This window comes from Lactuca serriola, chromosome 6, assembly GCF_051521515.1.
Source record: "Lactuca serriola cultivar US96UC23 chromosome 6, Lser_US96UC23_V15, whole genome shotgun sequence".
Taxonomy (NCBI): domain Eukaryota; kingdom Viridiplantae; phylum Streptophyta; class Magnoliopsida; order Asterales; family Asteraceae; genus Lactuca; species Lactuca serriola.
In genome coordinates, this window is record NC_136413.1 from 187,039,938 (window position 1) to 187,057,238 (window position 17,301).

Consider the following 17,301-nt stretch of genomic DNA (forward strand, 5'->3'; position numbering starts at 1 on the left):
CCTGTTCGTCAAAGAAAAAGAAGGGAAGTTGGCAATTGTGTTGGTTTATGTGGATGACTTGATCATCACCGGGGATGACGAAAGAGAAATCCATCAAACAAGAGAAAATCTATCGGTGCGATTCCAAATGAAAGAGCTGGGGGAGCTTAAACACTTCTTGGGGTTAGAAGTTGATCGTACAAAGGAAGGGTTGTTCCTCTGCCAACAAAACTATACAAGAGATATACTTCAAAGTTTGGCATGTTGGAGTGTAAGCCAATATCAACACCAATAGAGCAAAATTCCAAGATATGTGCTCATGAAGGAAAAGAGTTGGATGATGGAACGACGTATCGACAACTAGTAGGTAGTCTTATCTACCTAACTTTATCTCGGCCTGACATTGCTTATGCAGTTGGAGTTATGAGTCGATACATGCAAAGTCCGAAGAAACCTCATTTGGATGCTCTCCGACGGATCTTGAGATATGTCAAAGGTACAATTAACTATGGTCTCTTATATAAAAGAGGAGAAGACTGCAAGTTGGTTGGATATTGTGATGCTGACTATGCAGGAGACCATGATACCCGAAGATCAACCACTGGGTATGTGTTCAAGCTTGGGTCGGGACCAATATCATGGTGTAGTAAAAGACAACCAACAGTATCATTGTCAACCACGGAAGCGGAGTACAAAGCAGCGGCCGTAGCAGCTCAAGAAAGTACATGGTTGGTACTCCTAATGGAGGACTTACATCAAAAAGTTGACTATGCAGTACCACTTCATTGTGACAACCAATCTGCAATTCGGCTGGCAGAAAATCCAGTATTTCATGCTAGAACAAAGCATGTGGAAGTGCATTATCACTTTATCAGAGAAAAAGTCTTGATGGAAGAAATTGAGATGCGGCAGATCAAGACCGATGACCAAATAGCAGACTTGTTCACCAAAGGGCTGAGTACTGGAAAATGTGAAGGTTTTCGCTGTCAGCTTAACATGGTACGAAGAATGAGGGCTAGTGTTGAGGGGGAGTGTTAAAGATCATCACTAGCCCAATAAAACAAATATTATTTAGAAGACTTTAGCTTGTTCTAGAATGCTCTAGAAGATTCTAGAACATTATGGAAGACTATGGAAGACTCTGGAATATACCCGAAAAGTCTAGAATACTCTAGAACGACATGGAAGACCCTGGAAGGATATGGATCATTCTAGAAGACACTGGAGCAACCTAGACCTCTCTAGAACATGGTAGAACGTTCTAGAAACATATGGAAGCATGTAGAGTATGTTAGATAGTTCTAGAGTTATCTAGTATGTAGTAAGTGTATGCTAGTATCTAGAACCTTCCTAAGAGGCCTATAAATAGGTATGGAGCTCATTTGCTCCAAACCATCCAAGAAAGCCTCAAAGAAAGCAAAGTGTGTAGTAGTCTCACAAAGTGTAAGTTCTCCTTAAGTGTCTTAATAAAAGTCTTGTTGTTTCCCATATAAAAGAGTCGTGTTCTACAGTCACCACAAAAATTCCATCTTCTTCTTCTTCTTCCTCTCCTACCTCCTCTTCTCTGTCCATGGCTTAAAAGGAGGTTCATCTCTATCTGTAGAAAATGACGACGACGTTTTAGTTTCAGCAAATGGGCTTTTCACAGCAGGTTTTCATCAAGTTGGAGAGAATGCTTATTGCTTTGCTGTGTGGTTCACGGATCAACCCACGACTGGGGGTCCCACAGTGGTCTGGATGGCTAACCGAGATGCACCTGTAAATGGAAAATACTCGAAGCTTATATTATTTGAAGATGGCAATCTTGCTTTAACAGATGCTGAGCAATACATTACTTGGTCAACCCACACAAAATCAACCTCTTCTAATTCGTTGCAATTGCAACTGCATGACACAGGTAACCTTATCCTTTTTGAAGGACAACAATCTCTTTGGCAAAGCTTTGATTATCCAACAGATACCCTTCTTCCAGGTCAAGCTTTAACTATGAACACACAACTTGTTTCTTCAAGAAGTTGTACGAATTATGCCTCGGGTTTTTATAAGCTCTTTTTCGATGACTATGACAGCATTCTTCGTCTTCATTATGAAGGTCCAGTATCCAGTAGCGTCTTCTGGCCTGATCCTCGTTTTCTACCTCGGGAAGTTGGGAGATACCAGTATGTATACAATCGAAGAGCAAGCCTTAGTTCAGATGGTGGATTCAAGTTATCAGATGGTCTTGAATTTTTCTCGGCTGATTATGGAATTGGACCCCAAAGAATGATGAAGATCGACATCGATGGTAATCTAAGAGTCTACAGTTTCATTGAACATCAAACAAGAAAGGAATGGCAAGTTCAATGGCAAGCTGTTTCCCGTTCTTGTAGGGTTCATGGTATTTGCGGACCAAATAGTCTTTGTACTTATTCACAAGATGCAGGTAGGAGATGCATTTGCTTACATGGCTACAAGATGGTGAATTTTGAAGATTGGAGTTACGGATGTGCACCTGAATTCGAGGGTTGTAGTCCAGATAACGAGGGTTTCATCAAGCTTACCCAAGCAGAATTCTATGGCTACGATATCTGGTATCACCCCAACTACACTCTCGATTCATGCAAGAAAGATTGCTTAGATGATTGCACTTGTAAAGGGTTCCAATTTTCATACGATTGTCACAAAGGAATCTATTATTGCTACATGAAGAATTCTTTGTATAATGGATACCAAATGGGATTCTACAACACTATGTATATCAAATTACCAAAAATGTTGGTGTTATCATTTCATCAGAAAACAATCAACGACCAAAACGTCAGTTGCGTAGGCCAGGCTGTGACACCCATGATAAGATCGTATGAGAAAAAACATCATAACAAGCTACTTAACTCCATGGCTGTTTTAGGATGTGTGATCGGTTTTATTGAGATCATTGGCATAGTGTTTTTCTGGTATAAGAGCAGTAAACACTCGATTACAATCGATCAATGTTATTTTCCGGCAGCCACAGCGTTCAGAAAGTTCACATACAGTGAGCTGAAAAAGGCATCACGTAATTTCAGCGAAGAGATAGGGCATGGTGGCACTGGTGTAGTATATAAAGGTATTTTATCGGATAACAGAGTTGCAGCAATCAAGAAGCTCAAGAACACAAATCACCAAGGTGAAGACGAATTTCAAACCGAGATCAGCACAATCGGTAGGCTGAATCACATGAATTTGATAGAAACATGGGGTTATTGTGCTGAAGGAAAACACATGCTTATCGTCTACGAGTATATGGAGAACGGATCATTGGCCGGAAACTTGCATCTCGGGAAACTCAATTGGGAGACAAGATTCGAGATCGCGAAAGGAACAGCTAAAGGGTTAGCTTATTTACACGAAGAGTGCTTGGAGTGGGTTCTTCATTGCGATGTGAAACCTCATAACATACTCCTGGATAGTAATTACAATCCAAAGGTCGCGGATTTTGGTCTTTCAAAGCTATTCGATAGGGATAGAAAAGGGAAATCGAATTTTTCAACAGTTCGAGGGACTCGAGGCTACATGGCTCCTGAATGGGTGTTTAATCTTCCAATTACTTCGAAAGTTGATGTATTTAGCTATGGGGTTGTGATACTGGAGATGATAACAGGACGGAGTCCTACAGGGAAGGAGCAAAAAAGCGATGAAAAAGGTGACACAGAGCCTGCGCTTATTGATTGGGTGAGAGATAGGATTAATGGAAATGGAATGGAATCATGGATTCAGGAGATTGTAAATCCTTCGATGAGTGAGGAATATGATCGGATCACCATGGAAAATCTTGTTAATATTGCACTGCAATGTGCAGAGGAAGATAGGAAGGTGCGACCAACAATGAAGCAGGTGGTTAATATGCTTCAACATCCAGAGAATTATAGATAATATGCGTAACTAGTGAAGTTAACTTAATGATTTCTGAGTTATGATCCCTGAAATTCATATCTGAGCTTGAATTCGATTGAATAAGATTTGACGATGAGGGTAATCCTTAGATCATAAGACCCAAATACCTATTGTTTTCATCTGTAACCTTGGACCTTATGTCGTATTTTCAGTTCTAACTTCTAACAAGTACAACTTTTTTTCATGGTTAAAAAACCCGGGCAATTTTTGCAATTTTGGCTGGCTTTACTTGCTCTTTATTGGCTTGTAATTTGTAATTAACATGTACCAAGACAGTTTATTAGTTTCTTGCTAGATTTTATTTATAGGGTTTAATATCAATCTTTCCACCTTTTAGGAAAAAAAAATCAATACTCAAACAAATAGAAAACATTCTTTCCACCTGTTAGAAAACATTCTTCTTTTAGTATGGTTGCAAAACCTTTTTCTTTTTCAACTTTATTATATGTCAATTTGTATTGGTTGGTCCTTCGTCATTTTCTTTCAATTTTAGCACCTTTTGTAACCCTGTAAAATTTAGTCTGTTAATCACTACATATATTGTATGTAATGAAAGCTTAGGACCAATATTGAAATGAAATTGGAAAAAATGGAAAAACTTGATGAAACTCAACCCTATTTTTTCCACAACATTTTCATTGAAAATTGAAAATGAAAACTCAACCCTATTTTCTGAAACATTTTCATAGAAAATGAAAACAGTTTTCCACAACCAAATGCACCCTAAAACACCATCATTATAATTTTCCATGGTTAATATATCATGCTAATCGAACTTATTTACCACTTTTATATTGAAATATGTTAGATGGTCTATGGTTATCACAAACGAATATTGGTTGTAACTGTGGAAGACTTCCATTAGATGACAGAGGAGGTGGAGAGTTCGGATCTAAATTGAAGTTGGCTAAAGAAAACATTGTTCATAAGCCGATACGACTTTTACTATTATATATAATCTAGGCTTAGTAATGTTTAAAACTAGTTTAGCATTGTGCCTTCCACTTGTATATAACTATTTGATAAAAAATAATTGTAAGATTTTTAAAAACGTAAAATTATATTAAATAACATCTAAAAAAAACATAAACTATCACTTTTGTAGACATTTAGTCAATTTTTCCGTACACTAACTTAATTATTCAAGAAATCTCATTTTGACATAACATGGGCTAGTTGGTTTACAAAAAACATCATTAAACTCATATTTGTTGTTTCAAAAGCAACATTAAACTCACAACTATAAACAAGATCTTCATATACATTTAGTCACTTTCATCTATTCCAACAATCATCAATTTTACGGTCATCTAAATGTTGATACACCCATCTAAACATCATTCGCCAGAGAAAAAAAATATCATTGGAGAACCCAGATGAGCCACAATTAAGCTTCACACTTGCACCTACTCATAACATGTTGGATCGAAACTACCAAAGAAAACACCATTTTTTCTCACTCATTGTCGCTCATACTTTTGCTAGATGTAATGTTTGGGACCCTTAGCAAACTGCATTGAGATTAATAGGAGAATTAGATTGAGATTTCATCACCCAATCTACGGTTCACTATGAACTATGTAGCGACCAACAATGATCCCAAGAGTAACAAACCAGGAAAAATATAATTTAATTGTTTTTTGTCGGATGATGGAAGGCTATGTTCTTGTTTGTTGCAGGAAATGGGTAGCTGTTAGGAGTTGATGATGATGACTAGTGAAGATGATCGGTGTATAGTTTAATGATAAATCATATACAAAAAAATTATAATAGTAAATCATATACAAATAAAAAAAAAAAAAAAACATTAACTTGCAATATTTACAATGGTAGGTTTTTAACAACACCAAATCGTAGTAAATCGTGTACACAAACATAATGACTAAACATATACAAAAGTTTAAAAGTGATAGTTCAATACACTTCAAAGTCATTTTCCCTGTATTTAAAGACAAGAACACTCATGTAACACCACTAAAACGTAACCATTGTCATATACTATATATTTAAACATAACAACAGATTAAAAGGGTAAAACAGTCATAGTCATTTAGCCAACAGAATCTCAACCCTATTGTAGATCTTTAGAAGTGGGAGAGTTTTACAGGTGAATCATGGAGCTGCACAGTCCTGCTTTCGACCACCTGGAGAACACCTGGTTGTTCTATCAAAACAAAAACGAAAGCAATTAGAAATATGTTTTTATCATAATTAAGCTCAAGGCGCAATCAATTTTCGCACAAAATACCCAAAATGAAGAGATTCAAAGAGGAAAAGAATCATACTAGAAAGATCTTCAACTTGTTCAGGAGTGAGTTTTGCAGAAAATCCACAAGCTGCGTGTTTGTACGTGTACAACAAAGCCCCTTTTGCTGCCTCCTCGCTATCAATGAGTAAAACGAAATAACAATAAATAAACACAAACTCAAAAATCAAAGACAGAAACGCCACTATTTATCAGCCCCAGTTGTTTTATTCCAATGAAATGAAATAACTTCAACTCTGATATCGTAATTCAAACAAGATGCCTTCCTAAATTCAAACAGCGACGAATTTACTACGAATGAAATATTTTGCCCAATTATTAAGCCCTAATTCACGATCAAAACGAAATTCTGCTGGCTCTCAGTTTAAGACCTAATTTGTTAGACTCTTATTGCAACCTCGAACTTCAATTCCGGGATTGGATAAATAATCAGTCTATAAATCTGCTATCAATAACTTGTATAAAATTGAAGCACACAATTTAGTTAGAATTCGTAAGGAGATCCATTTATCTACGAATTTTCTACATTGATCAGATGGAGTAATAATAACAAAAAGAAGAGACCTTCCGAGGACTGAAGAGAGGGTGCGAAGGTGATAGATTTCGAGATCTTCTTGTTGAGGTCGCTCGGTGTAAACGATATGGACTGCCGCTGATACAGATTTGGGAACAGATGAATCGGCTTCCGCCATAGATGATGATATAGTGATTATGGAGATTAGCGAGAGAGTGATGATGGAGGAAGATAGGAGGGATTGAAGAGACATTTTATAGAGACAACGAGAGTTACATGTATTCTTAGCGACGAAGAATCGAATTACACGGACGGATTAAAAGAGGGGAGAAAGTGGGTATTGATTGGTATAGAGCCTACAAAACAATGGATCAATGCAAATTTTATTTACGGCAATAACGCGTAAAAGTATTTCTCTTTAGCATTACGACAAGTCGACAACCGAATAAAATAACGATCATATTTTATTTTATTTTACAGTTATTATTTTATCAATTCATACAATTAGACATAAGGTTAAAAGGTTTGGGTGCGGTTTGTTTGGCCGCATCTTTAGCATGGTGGCAGGGGAACATCACACCCACCTTGCGGTGACCTCTACAATTTCGCCGCACTCGACTAGTTTTGGCCGGAATTTTCTCTCTTGCTTTCTCACATCCAAACGGTAACTATTTTAAAATTTCAATTTAATTTTTTAAATATAAATAAAGTTTTACAGCGTTTAATTTACCAAACTTTAATCCAATACTTCTATCTTTCACTATATTTTTTTTTTACAAAAACTCCCAAACATGTCTTCTTCTACAACCCAAACAACTAAAAAACACTCATTAGAACCATTCAAAATCTTCTAACGATCCACCGATTTATTTGCCCCTGCTTACAATTCCCACAACAATTCTCACAACGCCAACTACCAACACCAACACAAACACAATCACAACCACAAACCGTAACGTCCAAAAACTCATAACCAAAAAAATTGTTTTCATATTGAATAATCCATCAACCAAACATGTTTCTAAAAAACATAAAGTATTCAGTGTATATCAATAAATATCCTAAAATTATATCAGAGTCCATAAAGCGGAAAATCATGATGTATGCAATGTAATCATCCTGAGCTCTTCTCCTTCGAATCGGAAGTACCTGAAACATAAACTGAAAACTGTAATCACAAAGCTTAGTGAGTTCCTCAAAACACCTCATACCATACATACAATGGGCCTTGCTCGACAACCATCGGACCCCGTCCTGAACAGATCTATTAGCAACATGTGATGAACCCCGCCCAACACTCCATCAGGTCCCGTCTGGCATCGGGCCCCGCCCGATATATATACAAATACATACAATACATGAAAGAGTCACAAAGACATCTAGCATACTATACCATAATCCTTTGGGCCGACATTGGTGTCTTCGACCTGTAAGTACTGTGATGAGACTCACTTCGCAAAGCAGCTCAAAAGTCAACACGCCCTCAAAATCCCACAACAGGTGCTAAACGCCACCTAGATAATCACACAAAGGAAGACCTTAATCTACCTATTAACAGTTGAACAAAAGTCCATAGGTCAAAAGTCAACCCTCAAGGTCAACGGTCAAAGTCAATAGTCAATGTTGACTTCATCTGACCATGACGACGTGGTCTTCCTTGGCCACGTCGTGGCCCGCATACGACCAAACAGTCGGGAAAATCCCATCTTCCATGTCGTGGTGACCTAGGACCACAGCGTGGTAGCCGAGGTTCTAACAACTAGGAGTGTTCACGGTCTGGTTTTTTCAGTTTTTAGCTCAAACCGAAGCCAAACCGTTAGTTATGGTTTTTATCAAGCGAAAACCAAAGCCAAACCGTTTAAAAATTAAAATCGAACAAAACCAAACCGTTACTAACGGTTTGGTTCCAGTTTGGTTTTATGGTTTGGGCTTTTTAGGCCTATTTTAATCGAGTCCATTAAATTGTTGAAAAAAAAAACTGCAATATTATTACAACAACAAAAAATCAGCCAAATATTATTAAAAAACTGCAATTAGGATTGGGCTGGACTCTAGAGTAGTAAGATAGTGTGGGTTTTAATTTTACTATGTAATATCTATAAATTAAAATTAGTATGTAATACAACAAAATACAATTTTATATATATATATATATATATATATATATATATATATATATATATATATATATATATATATATATATATATATATATAAATAAACTCTATGGTCTAGTCCAGTCCGATTTTTATACGGTTTGAAATCTTAAAAACCGTAAGCCAAACCGTTCACTACGGTTTGAAAATTTCAAAACCGCATTCCAAACCGTACAAAAAAATATAAACCGTAAAGCCAAATTGATGACCGGTTTGGCCGGTTTCACAGTTTCAAACCGAACCGTGATCACCCCTACTAACAACTTAATACATTAAGCTATTTTCTTCGATTCCATGAGCTCCAAAGCACACATCAGGTCCAAAGTGTGATCTAGAAGGATAAAGTTTCTAACTTTATCCATTAGGACCACCCAAAAGGTCCAAAACCCAAATCTCTAAGTCCTAAAAGGCTTAACAATTCAAGAACTTAACCAATAAGCACTTATTCCATAAAGTCTGAAGTCCATCCTTTCTAGAAGTGATTCTAACACCAAAACTAACCTAAATGTTGGTGCTTTATAGACATGCGAGTTACAAAAAGGTTCCATAAAGGAATGGAGGAGCTTCCAGAGTATCATTCAAAACACCAAATTTAAAAGAGTAAGACCCTATATCCATTCAAAATTTCGGACCTCTCATCTCTCTCTCTCTATCTCTCTCTCTCTTACTTGAAAACCCTAATACACCATTTCCCCATATCAAGAATCACTTTCACTTTTTTACTCTACCTCTCATTCTCTCTCACACTCTTCATCACTACCACCATTTTCTCTCACCCTCACCCTAAGTCACGAAATTTTCCAGAAAATATGTCTAAGAAGACACCTCAAACTCGAAATCTTCATAATCATGTGGTGTTCTTGAAGGTAAAATCGATTTCTACTTCACTTTTCCTTCAAGTATTATTATTTTTCTTACACTTTCTTCTTCTTCTTCTTCTTCTTCTTCTTCTACTCCATTCTATTGTAAAATAATGAACACTTGTACCTACTCACGTTTTTGATGATGATGATGGTGGTAGGATTTCATCCAAAAACAACATGCATGTTGTAGATGGTGAAGTCCCATGACCTAAACCTAAGTCAAAATCAAGGAAATGCACTTTTCTACATGTTTTGGTGGAAAAACACCACATGCATCCAAAGTTTTCTTTCAAAAATGAATTTTGAATATTTCAAACTCATGAATGGTCTTCAAACCAACATGCATGTGATGATCTTCAAGCTTAGATGCTAGATGATCAAGGTTTGTTGTTAAAAGCTTTCAAATATGTTCATAAAGGATTTATTCTCAAATAAATACCTAAAACTCTTTTCTGATCAAATCCAATTTTTGCAAGGATCCCACTAATAAAATAAGATGATCTGTAAATTTTCAAAAAATAGTTCATTTTTCTCAAATTATTATAATTATTGCAACAAAATAGGGCAATAAATCATATAAAATACTTTTTGAGGTCTATAAATCATAGGTAAGTTCGTAGATGACCCCTAATGTAAATGATTACATCTCAATGAGTTTCATCGATTTTGGTTACTGATTGGTATGGTTTTGAATTTTCTTTTTGTTTAATTAAAAAATTAAAATAAATCATAAAACCCCTTTAGGGAATCCAAAAAGGCTATCTAAGATTTTTTGCAGCTCCTACCTCACGTTTAACACTCAGACAAATATTTGCAGAATTTTTCATAATGCATACCTATTTTTCCCCGATTTTTATATTTATAACGGACTAATAGAGGGAAAAATAGTTCTACTCATCTAAAATTCATGAAAATTTACCAGAAGATCTTATAATATATTATAACTCTAAATAAAATTTTGGTTGATTTTTATGTTCAATATGCTATTTTTCTTTTTTTTCTAAGATTAAATACACTTAAATCCACAAAATCGGATTACAGTATATAAAAATCACCATTGGTACTTTTCCCATATTATTTACACTTTAAATAAAGTTTACAAAAACTTTTGTAATTTAATTTAACTTTTTGATAATTATTCACCAAATAATGATTATTCAAGAGAATAAAACAAAGAAAAATAGAAAAACTAACTGAAAAATATGTTTTATATATTTCACAGCTTCTATATATAGAACAAAAGTGTTACAAAAATTTTGGGCAATTTTGGAAACTGTCTTTTATTTATTTCTATTTTGGTTAGAATAAATGCACAAAAATTATAAAATCGGGTTAAATTATTTAGAAACCAATTTTTATATTTTTTCCAGATTAATTATGTTCAACGACAGTATTATGAAAAGTTTGAAAATTTTTATCATCTGGATACTATTTTTCAGAAATTTATATTTTTATAAAGGCTTAAAAATTTAGAAAAATAGTTAATCACATCAAAAATTCAAGGGAAAATTTCTAAAAGACTTGTACTGTGTTTAGAATGAATATGCAAAGTTTAAGAATTTTTGGAAACTTTTTGATTATATTTTGGATTTTTATGAGCATAAAACACCTTTAAATGTGTTGAGATACCCTCAACTAATATTACAAAAATCTGGAAATTAATATCCAAAATTGTCTTAATCATGTGAGTTATAAAATTTCACCATTTCAGAAAACTGTTTGTAACTTATCAATATTATATTTTGACACAATCTTGGCATAATTCTATTATAGTAGTAAGTATACTAGTATTAGATTTCGATTAGAGAGTCACTATGTAACAGCCCAGAATTTCAAGTATTGTAATAATTATGTTTTTGGGGTGTTTTAAGAGGGAACTCGGCGAGTTGGAGCCTAGACTCGCCGAGTAGGATCGCAGACCTGGTCGCGGGTTCGCGACTGGACTCGACGAGTCCAGATATGGACTCGGCGAGTCTGCGCTGTTTAGCGAAAACCCTAACCGTTCAGGTTTGGGACGTATAAAAGGGACTTATTGGCCGTCATTGTTCATTTTAGCCTTCTGAGAAGAACCCTAAATCGATTGTGTGCATCTGGAGCAAGGATTATAGGCCATTGTTGATTATAGAAGAGTTGTTGTGCAAGGAAGAGAAGGGATTGGCTAAAGGAACAGCAAGGGAGTCACATTCTGAGGATTGGGGACACAGAGAATACATCATCCAGGTAAGAATTCGAGTATACTCTGCTCTGTTGATGTGATTATGGAATTAGGGTTTATGGAACCCTTTTGTGAATAGATTTAATGTTACCCTAGTCCCCTAATCGATTGTAACCCTGTATTGGGACCTTTGGAGGTCCAGAATGTCCCATGTCTGTGCATCTCGGGAATTGATGAAGGTTTTGGATTGGAATCCTTATGCCTTAGGTCAAAATGTAAATTATGAATCATAGGGTGTATCATGAGCACTGAAATGAGGACTTTACGTGATGGATCAGCCTAGGAAGGCCAGACCTAGGAATGGTCGGAGCAGTTCTGACCTTATGATGTAGTTTGAGCAGTTGCATGGCATGGACTCGCCGAGTTCGACGAACAGACTCGGCGAGTAGCTTGAATATTAACTGGGTTGTCTTTGACCAAGGATTGACCAGTGGTTCCAGGGGTATTTTGGTAATTGTTGGTTATTGTTTGAGTTCAGTGCACTGGTGACTGTCCAGAGGTGGAGATCGTATCAGTGATCGGAGCAGCTTGAGCTATCTGTTCAGTCGGCAGTTTTGAGGTGAGTTATCCTCACTATATCGCTAGGGTTTATGGCACCAAGGCCGACCCTTTTTATCGGATGGAAATCCGGGTAGTTGTCATTGTTATGATATAGGCCGGAAGTCATTACATGTTATGGGCCGGAAGGCTTTTCTATGTGGACCGGAAGGTCATGGCCTGGAAAGGCGTATGTATGCATTTAGTATGTTGACTGATTCATAGGGTAATGTTATGCTAGTGACCGGCTAGACCGGTATCTTGTTTAGAGTAATGCTATGATATGTGATCTGTTGATCGATTGTTGTCTATGAACTGCTATATGATTATTTGTTATGTTATATATGCATTTTATGCTTATGGGCCGGAAGGCGATTATGTTGTGTGATGGACCGGAAGGTCGGCGTGGGTAGGACCGGAAGGTTTACCCAGCAGGGACGGAAGTCCCCTGAGACACATGGACCGGAAGGTCAGGGCCTGGAAAGGCGTATATGTGGTTGGTATTCTGGGGGTATCTCACTAAGCTTTCAGGCTTACAGTTGTGGTTTTATGTTTCAGGTTCTCAAGAGTCTGTGGCAAGGCAAAGGCGTGATCGTACCGTTCCTCACGTTGGTGTTTTATGATATGAACCTGGGAAATTACTCTGTTTAATAATGTATTGAAAACCTTTTTGTAACAACGTTAATAAAATGGGTGATTTTGAAAAGTTTTAATTGTTTTGAAATTTTGGATGTTACAAGTTGGTATCAGAGCCTTGGTTTGAGTGAATTGGGGGAAACATTCGTGTGACTCCAGTCTCAAATCGAGGAGGATTTTAAAAAGAGAAATTTAAAATGGTTTTCACATTTAGTAAAAGGAGGACGCAGAGGTACGATCAGCCGGAGCCAGTAAGTAACCCCAAGATACCATACATGATATTTGTTTATTTGAGCTTGATAGCACAGCATGCTAGAGTTAGGCTAGGGATCTTCAGGAATTCATGATAATGTTGCCTGATTTGTGATGCCTGTAGCCTAGGGTCCCTTATGGGATATTCTCAGTGTTCCTCTAGTGGTGAGGGTTGATAGTTGTTATGCATGTTCCCTAGGGTATTGTGGTAGTACTTCATACAAATATGGGTAGGTGTGGAAGGTAGTATGGGCCCGTACTACTGAAAGCACATGACCCATACGCATATCAGGGAAACCATGGTCTCTAGGGTAGGGTTGCGAGAGTTGGATCCCAGGATTTTGGGAAGTGTCCGAGATTGGTAGGGTGTCTTCAGTATGGAGATTTTGAGGCATGATGATAGTGGATCCGGATCAGGATCGGGAGCTGGAGAGCGAGTTCCGGGTGGATCGGTGCCGTCGGAGGTTATCGATCGGACGAGCACGAGCGAGCGGGATGCGAGGATTCGCGAGATCCTGCGTGATGGGGTTGCTGCATTGTTCCGGACTGAGTTGCCGGAGTTGTTTGGGTCGATCCAGACCGCCATGATTGAGTATTTCGATGAGCGATATGCGGCTCTCGCAGAGACGGTTGTCGCGGCGGCTACAACGGCTGTAGCAGCGGCAAGGGGAGGAGCTAGTCGGGGTTTTCAGTATCGGGACTTCTATTATACGAAGCCTCCCACATTCGATGGAGTTCAGGACCCGATTGTTGCTATGAGATGGTTATCAGACGTGGAGGGGTGTTTCTCCACGAATTTATGCCCTGCTGATCAGAGGGTGAGGTGTGCTCTGAACCTATTGAGGCTCGGAGCGAAGGATTGGTAGAGATTGACTACGGGGTCATTTTTCCGATGTGCAAAGGGCTGCAGTTTCATGGGATCAATTCAGAGAGATGTTCAGTACTCGCTATGTTCCGCGGGATGAAAAGGAGAGATTGGCTCGGGAGTTCCTTGAGCTGAAGCAGGATTTGGAGTCGGTGACTGAGATCACCAGGATGTTTATTGAGAGGGCGATGTTTTGCCCTGAGTTCGTTTTTGGAGCAGGCTCAGATGTCCCGATATCTGAGTATGCTCAAGGGGGATATCAGACAGTTCGTGTCTGCGCAGAGGTGTGAGACCTTGTTGGTGTTGCAGGAGGCCGCCATGCGGCGTGAGTTAGAGGTTGAGTTGTGGTTGCGTGAGCTGAGGCAGGCTCCGATGCAGTCGCAGCCAGCGCCGAAACGGTCCAGTACCGTTGATGTTAGAATGGGGGATCGGAGCGGCCACACTTGTGGGAAGTGTGGGAGGGGTCACACCGGAGTTGCTGGTCCAGTGGTGCATGCCGCAAGTGCGGAAAAGAGGGGCACTATGCGCGGGACTGTCGGCAGTCAGTGCCGATTCGGGATTCAAGGATTTGTTATCATTGTCAGCAGGTTGGACATTTGAGGGTCAACTGTCCACAGCTTTCTGCAGGACCGGTGCAGGCTCTAGCATCGGCCACCTTGAGGAGTTCAGGAGGAGGACAGGATGGAGCGGAGTCCCAAGGGCTCAGGGTCGTGTTTATCAGCTTGCGGCAGAAGGGAAACGGAGCAGTGCCGGAGGCAGCTGCGGGTATGATGCTTTCTTAATGTCTTGATTATCTTGCGTTGATTGTGGCGTATTGTTGGTGCTGATATCTCGTGTGGATTTCGATGCGACATTCGTTGTTCGCGGGCTTGGCATGGTTATGGATTGGTGGTTCAGGTTTTCGCTTTGGCATTCGTTGTCCCCTGATGGTTTGGTATGATTATAGTTTGGTGTTTTGGTGTCGGTAGCCTTGTGCGGTTTTAGATGCGGTATTCATCCTTTTGCAGATTGTGGGTTTGGTTACGGGTTATTGTTTGGGAACTCCGTTGGTCATCGTTCGCGAGGGTTGATAGTAGATATGCGACACTGGGTTGAATGTCGGGTAGCATCTGCAGTCGTGGAGTGGATAATTGAAAGACCGGATTCTTTTGAGCGGATTGATCAGGGAAGAGATGTGTTTTGCTGAGGGTTGTTTATGCTTGTGGGAAGCAGTCAGGGTGTAAGTGTTCTCTTTGTGCAGGGTTGCTCTGGAAGGTCTTAATGGCGATTGGTGGCTGTTAGTCAGTGCTTTAAGTGGGGGAGAATTGGAGAATTCTCCGGGAGATCAATGAGTATGTGAGGGTGCTTAGCTGTTGGGATTCAGCAGTGTTTGTCAGCTCAGAGTATAGGCCGACGAGAGCGAGTGTCGGGTATGCGGGGGGGGGGGGGGGGATACAGACCTAGGGCATTTGGTTGTGGAGGCCTGGGAGTAGGCCGGGATCAAGTTTGAGTAAGTAACCGGGGTTATGTGATCAGAGTATTTGTATGCTTGATGTACGTGATGGGTTGTACTGCATTAATCCCACGGGATTTATGTTGTGCATGTTTCTAGAGTTGGAACCGGAAGGTTCCCAGAGTTAGAACCTGAGGGTTCACAAAGTTTGGGTGTACGGACCCACAGAGATATAGCCCCGAGTGGCTAGTGTGTGTTATGAGAGTCGGTCCAGTCATGCTGGGGACTCTGATGGTATTGTTGGATCGGTTTGAGATTTCGGACTGTGTATGTTACAGTGTGATTACATTGGAAGGTCTGGCCCCGGGTTAGTGATCTTGTTTAGCTGAGGCAGTGATTTTGATGAGTGGAGAGAGTGCATGAGATTGAGAGCCCCTGCAATGAGAGCCAGAGTATGTGAGTAGCGGTTGCGCAAAAAGGGTGGTGTCGCTTGGGGTGAGCACCGTGACACTGGTTGGAGTGGTATTATGGCCAAGAGGGTTCCTTGGAAAAAGGAAAAGAGAAAGGTGTGTAACTCCGAAGGGGAGTGCAAGTTCACGAAAGTGAAAGCTGCGGAGCAGAAGTTATGGTTAGAGTATTTCGAGTATGGCTTTGAGCATCGTGTTCGCGGCAGCGAAGTAGGAACCCATCCGGTTTGGGATGTCTGTCGAGGCAGAAGGGATGCAGGGGGAAAGAGAATCTTGAATTCTCAGTGTGATTCCGATCAGGGTATAGGGTGGATATTAGTGGTTCATCCTGGAAGATGTTCGAGGATATCAGCAGTGTATCGGGTCTCCCAACCTGCGGGTGTTGGGGGCTAGTTCAGCAGGTGTATGTGATTGCAAGAGGAGAACTCGTGAGAGTTGCTCCGAGAGTGAGAATGGGTCCCTCAGTTTGTCCGGAATGGACAAAGTGGGCTTTGGATCGGGGATCCGGTGGTTCATGGTTTCCTAACCCTTATGGGTCGAGTGATTGTTGAGATTTAGAGCAGAGTTGCATCTTGGGTAATTCTCGGTTACAGAGAGCGATGGACAGTACAGAGAGCGGGCTTCAGTTGACAGAGCAGATTCAGCAGATGAGGCAGAGGTTATTGACCGCCCAGAGCCGACAGGAAAAGTTATACAGACAGATGCTGGTCCGAGCTTGAGTTTCAGGTCGGCGACTTCGTACTCCTGAAGGCCTCTCCTTGGAGAGGAGTGATTCGATTCAAGAAGAGGGGCAAGTTGGGGCCCCGGTATATTGGGCCTTTTCATGTGATTGCAAGGATAGGCCGGGCAACCTATCGTTTGGAGTTACCAGCAGAGTTGGGGCAGATCCACGACATTTTTCATGTGTCGCGATTGAGAAAGTATATAGCCGATGGGTCGGCAGTGGTCCCATTAGAAGACATTCAGGTGGATGCGAGCCTGAATTATGCCGAGAGACCAGTGGTCATCAGAAATCGGAAGATTGAGGTTCTGAGGTATAAGGAGATACCTCTGGTGTTAGTTCAGTGGCAGCACCGGAGGGGATCGGAAATGACCTGTGAGCTGGAACGTGAGATGTGGGAGCAGCATCTGGAGTTATTTTCAGAGCGAGACTTTGAGGGCGAAGTCTAGTCCTAGTGGGGGAGAGTTGTAACAGCCCGGAATTTCA

The 17,301-nt window shown here is 39.8% G+C and overlaps 2 protein-coding genes across 2 annotated transcripts; one reads left to right on the forward strand and one right to left on the reverse strand.

The window, feature by feature from the left end:
* Window positions 1-1,533: 1,533 nt before the first annotated feature.
* On the forward strand, window positions 1,534-4,213 carry LOC145057569 (putative receptor protein kinase ZmPK1). Its single transcript, XM_079005437.1, has one exon. It carries the CDS (start codon window positions 1,717-1,719, stop codon window positions 3,868-3,870), a length of 2,154 nt encoding a protein of 717 aa, XP_078861563.1. The 5' UTR covers window positions 1,534-1,716; the 3' UTR covers window positions 3,871-4,213.
* Window positions 4,214-5,757: 1,544 nt separating this feature from the next.
* LOC145057570 (Proteinase inhibitor, propeptide) lies at window positions 5,758-7,027 on the reverse strand. Its single transcript, XM_079005438.1, has 3 exons — window positions 6,722-7,027; window positions 6,177-6,274; window positions 5,758-6,055 (listed from the first exon to the last, which is right to left on the reverse strand). The coding sequence occupies exons 1-3, from the start codon at window positions 6,922-6,924 to the stop codon at window positions 5,976-5,978; spliced, it is 381 nt and encodes a 126-aa protein (XP_078861564.1). The 5' UTR covers window positions 6,925-7,027; the 3' UTR covers window positions 5,758-5,975.
* Between the last annotated feature and the right edge of the window lie 10,274 nt (window positions 7,028-17,301).

What these genes read in the sequence shown, in the direction of transcription:
- LOC145057570 (XM_079005438.1), bottom strand. Translation starts at nt 6,924, where the DNA reads ATGTCTCTTCAATCCCTCCTATCTTCCTCCATCATCACTCTCTCGCTA. An exon ending in CTCTCTTCAGTCCTCGGAAG is followed by an intron (nt 6,275 to 6,721) that starts GTCTCTTCTTTT and finishes ACTCATTGATAG; the next exon opens with CGAGGAGGCAGCAAAAGGGG. An exon ending in ACAAGTTGAAGATCTTTCTA is followed by an intron (nt 6,056 to 6,176) that starts GTATGATTCTTT and finishes TTGTTTTGATAG; the next exon opens with AACAACCAGGTGTTCTCCAG.
- LOC145057569 (XM_079005437.1), top strand. Translation starts at nt 1,717, where the DNA reads ATGGCTAACCGAGATGCACCTGTAAATGGAAAATACTCGAAGCTTATA.